The 6,160-nt window shown below is 54.6% G+C and overlaps 1 protein-coding gene across 1 annotated transcript; it reads right to left on the bottom strand.

The window, feature by feature from the left end:
* Positions 1–512: 512 nt before the first annotated feature.
* Positions 513–5,842, bottom strand: TEKT2 (tektin 2 (testicular)). Its single transcript, XM_009997383.1, has 9 exons — positions 5,678–5,842; positions 5,215–5,340; positions 3,568–3,773; positions 3,078–3,221; positions 2,422–2,536; positions 2,012–2,119; positions 1,529–1,672; positions 1,254–1,333; positions 513–726 (listed from the first exon to the last, which is right to left on the bottom strand). Exons 1-9 carry the CDS (start codon positions 5,831–5,833, stop codon positions 513–515), a joined length of 1,293 nt encoding a protein of 430 aa, XP_009995685.1. The 5' UTR covers positions 5,834–5,842.
* Between the last annotated feature and the right edge of the window lie 318 nt (positions 5,843–6,160).

The raw sequence follows: 6,160 nt of genomic DNA, 5'->3' as shown, positions 1-6,160 counted from the left end.
GGGCCGCGAGGCGCGGCTGCTCCGGAGAGCGCCCCCTGGCGGCTCGGAGGAGCGCGGCGCGGGCAGGGACCCCCGGGCTCCCGCTGCTTCATCTCCCCATTTCCAGGGAAGGAAAGTGTTGGGTTTTTTTTTTCCTCCCCCGCAAATCCGAGCAAGATTTGAGCCCGTGCACCACCCCCCGAGCACATCTGTCCCCTTACACTGTCCCTTTTCGCGCTTTAAAAGGACTTAAAAACAGCTAAAGAGGCCCCCAGATGGATTCAATCACTGGGAAGCAGCTTCCAACACTGTCGGATGACAACAGCTCTTGGGGACAGACTCTTTATTGTTTATAATGCTCCTCGGAGTGCAGGAACCTATAAACATCGTGGAAGGGGACAGACAGTTATACAACAAACTCGGAGGAGGGAAGAGAATCCCATTATCCTAACACAACACAGATGTTCTCTTTCCTTGCTGCGGAACTGAGTCACTGGGAGCCTTCTCCTGGTTACATAACATTCCCTGGCACTCTAAGCCAACTCTGGCTGCCCCTTCTCCACTGGCGAGGGCACACGGTTCATGGTCCTGTTGAAAGTGTCAAGATCTGGCACAAAATTCTCGACGGGGACCACGAGTTTTTTCCGGATGTCCATGCACTTGTTGTCCAGCATCAGGGAATTGGCTTTGTAGCCAATATCTGTCTGGATGCGGTGGAGTTGTCTCTGAAGAGCATTCAAGGCATCCCTGGGAACAGGCAGAAGTGAGAGGAGTTGGGTTCAAGCGCTGCCTTCACTCCCCAAGTTGGACAGGAAACGCCCAACTTCCCACTTTCTGGCATCAGACAGAAACGTGCAGCCTTTGCAGGGAGAACAAAGGCCCCGGGTGGTTCCTGGAGCGTGGCAGCAGCACTGGGAACAGCCAGACCACACACTGCTCCTGGGCAGAGCTGTGCACCCTGGCAGCCCACGCCAGAGCAGCACTTCTGGCTCTTCCTTTCCTTTTCACCCATTTGTATTTTACCCCTTCTAGACCTGTCTGAGCCTGGTTGAGTCAAGCAGGGGCTGTGGGAACCCTCCCACCACATAGACCTCTCCTGCCTTGCCTGCACCCTGCTGCCCCATCCCAGCTCCCAGGACTACTTCCACTCCTCATCTCAGCAGACATGAGCTTCCAAAACGCAGCTCTGGAAGTGCTCCAGGGCTGCACGTGGCCACGTCCCTCACTGGGGCAAGGCTGGGCCACCTCTCTGCCCCAGAGAGCAGGGGACTTACTGTGACTCTGCCAGCTTCTGCCTGAGCGCACGGATTGTCCCCTCCAGCTGGTAGACCTCATCTGTCAGCCCAAACTGCACCTGCAACGGGGAGGGAGGACACAGCAGTTCATGGGGCTGAAGTCTTGTTTTACAAAAGCCACAATTCTCTCCTTCTAGCCTGGAGATGTTTATCTCCTTGCTTTGCTGCATGACTATAGGATCCACTGCTCACCCACACCTTCGGACCCCCACAAGCCCCATCCCGGTCGGTTCTCCCGTCCCCCCAGCTGGTACCTGGTCCCGACACAGATCTGCCCAGGGTCGCTGCGTGCGGGTCTCCAGGCGGGTGTGTGCCACCTTCAGGTCCTGCACTTTCCTGCGGAGATCTTCCTCCAGGCGCCGGATGTCCTCCTCCATCTCAGCAATTTCTTCCATGGTCTAAGGATAAAGACATGGATCATGAGGCGCAGCCAGGGATACAGACTGGAAAACAGCCCCCGTGCATCCTGGGCTTTTGCTGTGCTGGGAATGAATTTCAGACAAGGTCTGGTGGGCTTCCGAGTACTGAGCCCTGCTGCTCAGAGCCTGGGCTTTTCACACAGACCAGGCTTGGTGCTGCTGGTGTTTCATGGCCACAGCAGTTGGCAAAACAAAACGGCCACTTAACAGCTGTCACATGGAACCATGCTCAGGCCAAGCAGCTTCGCACATAAAAACCTTTTTGGGTCCAATTCACACTCAAGGTTTCTGGTTGATAACCAAAAAAGCAACATTTACATTCTGCTCCTGCCATTTCAGCTCCCCATGGGCTCTTTCCATGTCTCTGATCCTCTTGCGAAAGGCAAACTCTGTGGCCACTCGCTGCGCCTCCAGCTCGTTGTTTGTCTGAGGAGAGAACAGGCTCCAGTCACAGCTCCAGAAGGTGTCTCCCCACAGCAGCTGCCAGTATGACCATCAAACAAGGTGACCTGTGAGACTGAGCCTGTGAGCAAAACCAGCTGTGTCCTGGCAGCTGCACAGCAGAGCCAAGCTCCCCTTTCCAGCAGGAGGTGGCTGCTCTCCGATAGACCAGCTGGCCAGTGCTGGCTTTTCAAAGACCCCCTTCCCTGGCCACAGCACACACCAGCCCCTTCTCCCCTCTGGATCCAACCTCTGCACACCAATTGAGAGCCAAGGGATGGGTTTACCTGGGCAATGAGCAGCACTATTGCTTCTCGGAGCTCAGTGGAAGCCTTCATTTCTGCTTCGGCACGATCCTTGTTGGACTGGCTATTCTGCTGCCACTCCTCAGGTGTAGTTGATCTGTGATCAAATCAGCAAACTACTAAGTTGGGGGGTTGCAAGACAAGTTCAAAAAGAACCACCTGCTGCAGGCCAAGGCAGCTCTGCGCAGCGCAAAGTGAGTCAGGAATTCTGGAGGCCGCATCCTGTCTGATCCCCTCACTGCACCAGCTGGAGATTGCTGCCCTGTGGCTCCTGATCCAAGCCCAACATCTGCTCAAACTGGGGACACATCCAAACCCTGCTATAAAATGCCAAGCAAGTGAAAATGTGCAGCAACTCCCCCACAAGTTGTGCCAAAGGCTGATACCACACTGCTTACTAAGTGTCACCTACAGCCAGGGAGGCAGGGCAGCCACCTTCTCTGTGTGGTGATGATTTAGAGAACTCCCAGAAGTCTGCGCCTGCACAACTCAAGAGCCACAACAAATCCCAGCAGCCAGCTCCTGTTCTGAGCTCTCTCTGCACCCATCAAGCCAGGCCAGAGCACAGAAGGCAGCAGCCCCCCCAGGCTCTCTCAAGCACCAGCACGGATTGGGCCACACAAGGGCTCTTTCCTTACCCATTTGGGATCCGCGTTGGGTTGACCTTGAAGGTGATGTTGGGACAGTTGACGTTGAGGGACAAACACACATTATCTAATTCCAAGGCTTCTGTCTTGCACCTGTGGTCCCAGCTCAGCTGCTGCCGAGCTTCCTGCAGGAGGCTGTGGGAAGCAGAGCTGGAGTCAGTGGGAGCACATGGAGGGGGGAGGCAGCTCTCAGTTTCCAAAGCTTTCAGCACCACCTCAGTCATCCTTCTCAAATTACTGATGGGCTCCCACCTTCCCAGTGACCAGGGCCCAGCCTGGTGAAGCAGCACACCCATGTTCCTGCTCCCCTGCGTCCCCCCAAACTCCACAGACCTCAACAACCACCACCAGAGGCTCCTCCAGCAGCCCCAGGGCAACCACACCTGGGCCTGCCTGCCCATCTCAGGGCACGACAGGCACAAACTGCTGGGGCCGAGCAAGGCGGGCAGAGTCTGGCCAAGAGCTGTGTCATTCCCCTCACCAGAGCTGTTCAAAGGCTTCGTGCACTTTCTGCTGCAGCTCTTTCTTGGCTTTTTCTATCAGCTTGACCTCCTTGTGCAGCTCCTCCTCCACAGGGTCCCGCACCACGTCGATGGCGCGGCGGCTCTCGCGGAGCGTCAGGCACTCGATGGAAACATCCAGACGCAGGTTCTTGGCCTGGAGAGCACGTTCTGCAGCCTCCTTCACCTGCAGGAAGGAGTCAGCTGGGTGTGGGGAGGGTCTCCTTCAGGGATGCAAGGAAGAAAGGAAGGGGAACCCACTAACACCCTTGCTAAGAGGGCCTCACTCAGCCTGTCTTTGCAGTTCAGAAACCTTCTAGCAAGTCTGGAGTGAAAACTGCCAAGGCCCACCAGGTTACTCCTCCACATCTGCTGTTTGCCTCGGGAGTCACACCTTGCTGGAGCCTGAGGACTCCAGAAGCAGCAGCCTAGAGGTTCAGGACTAAAGGAATCAGAGAGATGTCCCACTGCTATGCTCTATTTAAAACAAAACTTTTTTGGATAATGGTGTTAACTAACTTCTCATCCTTTAGAGTTGTTGTTTTTCTTTAAAAAAAAAAAATCACCACAAAACCAACAAAAAAAAATCACAACAAAACCCATCCAAAACCCAGGGATGAGCATGCAATGCACCCCTCCATGAAAGGGCCTGGCTCAGCCTAGAACACAGTGCCTTGCCTGCACTCAAGCCCATCACAGAAGACAAGCCTCAGTTATTTAACATCCCATGTTAAAAGCACAAGTTGATTTCCAGCCATCTGTCCTCACACCATACTTTGGATAAGGCTTCGATTTCCGCATCTGTGTCTGCAAGACATTTGTCCAAGGTCTCCTTCCATCTGTTCACGCTGCTGATCCGTTCAGCCAGGCGGGTTCGGTTGTCGTGCTCATCCCACTTCGCCTGCAACTCCTTGTGCAGCTCCTCCTCCACAGGGTCCCGCACCACGTCGATGGCGCGGCGGCTCTCGCGGAGCGTCAGGCACTCGATGGAAACATCCAGACGCAGGTTCTTGGCCTGGAGAGCACGTTCTGCAGCCTCCTTCACCTGCAGGAAGGAGTCAGCTGGGTGTGGGGAGGGTCTCCTTCAGGGATGCAAGGAAGAAAGGAAGGGGAACCCACTAACACCCTTGCTAAGAGGGCCTCACTCAGCCTGTCTTTGCAGTTCAGAAACCTTCTAGCAAGTCTGGAGTGAAAACTGCCAAGGCCCACCAGGTTACTCCTCCACATCTGCTGTTTGCCTCGGGAGTCACACCTTGCTGGAGCCTGAGGACTCCAGAAGCAGCAGCCTAGAGGTTCAGGACTAAAGGAATCAGAGAGATGTCCCACTGCTATGCTCTATTTAAAACAAAACTTTTTTGGATAATGGTGTTAACTAACTTCTCATCCTTTAGAGTTGTTTTTCTTTTAAAAAAAAAATCACCACAAAACCAACAAAAAAAATCACAACAAACCCCATCCAAAACCCAGGGATGAGCATGCAATGCACCCCTCCATGAAAGGGCCTGGCTCAGCCTAGAACACAGTGCCTTGCCTGCACTCAAGCCCATCACAGAAGACAAGCCTCAGTTATTTAACATCCCATGTTAAAAGCACAAGTTGATTTCCAGCCATCTGTCCTCACACCATACTTTGGATAAGGCTTCGATTTCCGCATCTGTGTCTGCAAGACATTTGTCCAAGGTCTCCTTCCATCTGTTCACGCTGCTGATCCGTTCAGCCAGGCGGGTTCGGTTGTCGTGCTCATCCCACTTCGCCTGCAATTGGAGGAGAAACACCATTACTCCTTTTTAAATTGCAACTGTGAATCTTGCTGAAGCCTTTCCCTGTTTTCAGCATTGACTGACCCCTGACAGGAGCACAAGATGATGCCTTTTGGTCTAATGGGCACCTACACGAATGGAGAGCACAGAAAACAAGCTGCAAAGGACGTGAGAATCATGGCCTGGGGACTCAGTACCCACACAGCACTGCACAGGGGTTTGCAGGAAGTAAAGGGACATAATTAGTAGGTTCTCTAGAGGCAAAGCCTCCTCCTTCTCTCCCACACTCCCCAGCCCACTGTTCTGAGGCCCAGGAGCAGCCAGGACTCACCTGGTTGTTGGTTTCATTGCGGAGGGCTCGGGCTTCCTGCCGGATTTGGTGGGAAGCAGAACGTGTGTTCTCAGCATCAGCTGAGATGAAGTGGGAGCTGGTGTGCCAGTCTGGCACCGAGAACCGCTGCCCTGGCTTCACACTCAGCGTGGCCATCTCGCTGAACAGGGGGCTAAAATGGAGTGAAGATTCCTGTGCTTATTGATGGAAACACACCAGAAGTGGAGACAAATCCACAGGCTGGAAAGCTCTTCAAGGGGAAAGCAGCTCGGACCTGGCACCTCCCCTGCTGCAGGCACATCCCACAGCCAGGGAAGCACTGGGAATGGGTGGCCAGAGCCCCCTCTGTCCCCGGGCCAGGGGAAAGCCCTGCCCGCCTGCCCTCCCCGCAGAGCGGGCTGTTTGCAGGACACGGAGCTGCTCCCAGCGCCTGCAGCTCCTACCGAGCCTGCCCGAGATGACCGAGCCCGGGTGTTTGAGCTG

Source organism: Chaetura pelagica, unplaced genomic scaffold, assembly GCF_000747805.2.
Source record: "Chaetura pelagica isolate M959 unplaced genomic scaffold, ChaPel_1.0 scaffold1445, whole genome shotgun sequence".
In the NCBI taxonomy this organism is placed as follows: Eukaryota; Metazoa; Chordata; class Aves; order Apodiformes; family Apodidae; genus Chaetura; species Chaetura pelagica.
This window is presented reverse-complemented; position numbering and strand designations above follow the sequence as displayed.

Coding starts and splice junctions, on each gene's coding strand:
- TEKT2 (XM_009997383.1), bottom strand. CDS start 5,833: ATGGCCACGCTGAGTGTGAAGCCAGGGCAGCGGTTCTCGGTGCCAGAC. Junction 5,341..5,677: donor GCAATGAAACCAACAACCAG/GTGAGTCCTGGC, acceptor CTCCAATTGCAG/GCGAAGTGGGATGAGCACGA. Junction 1,673..2,011: donor TGAAATGGCAGGAGCAGAAT/GTAAATGTTGCT, acceptor CTTTATCCTTAG/ACCATGGAAGAAATTGCTGA.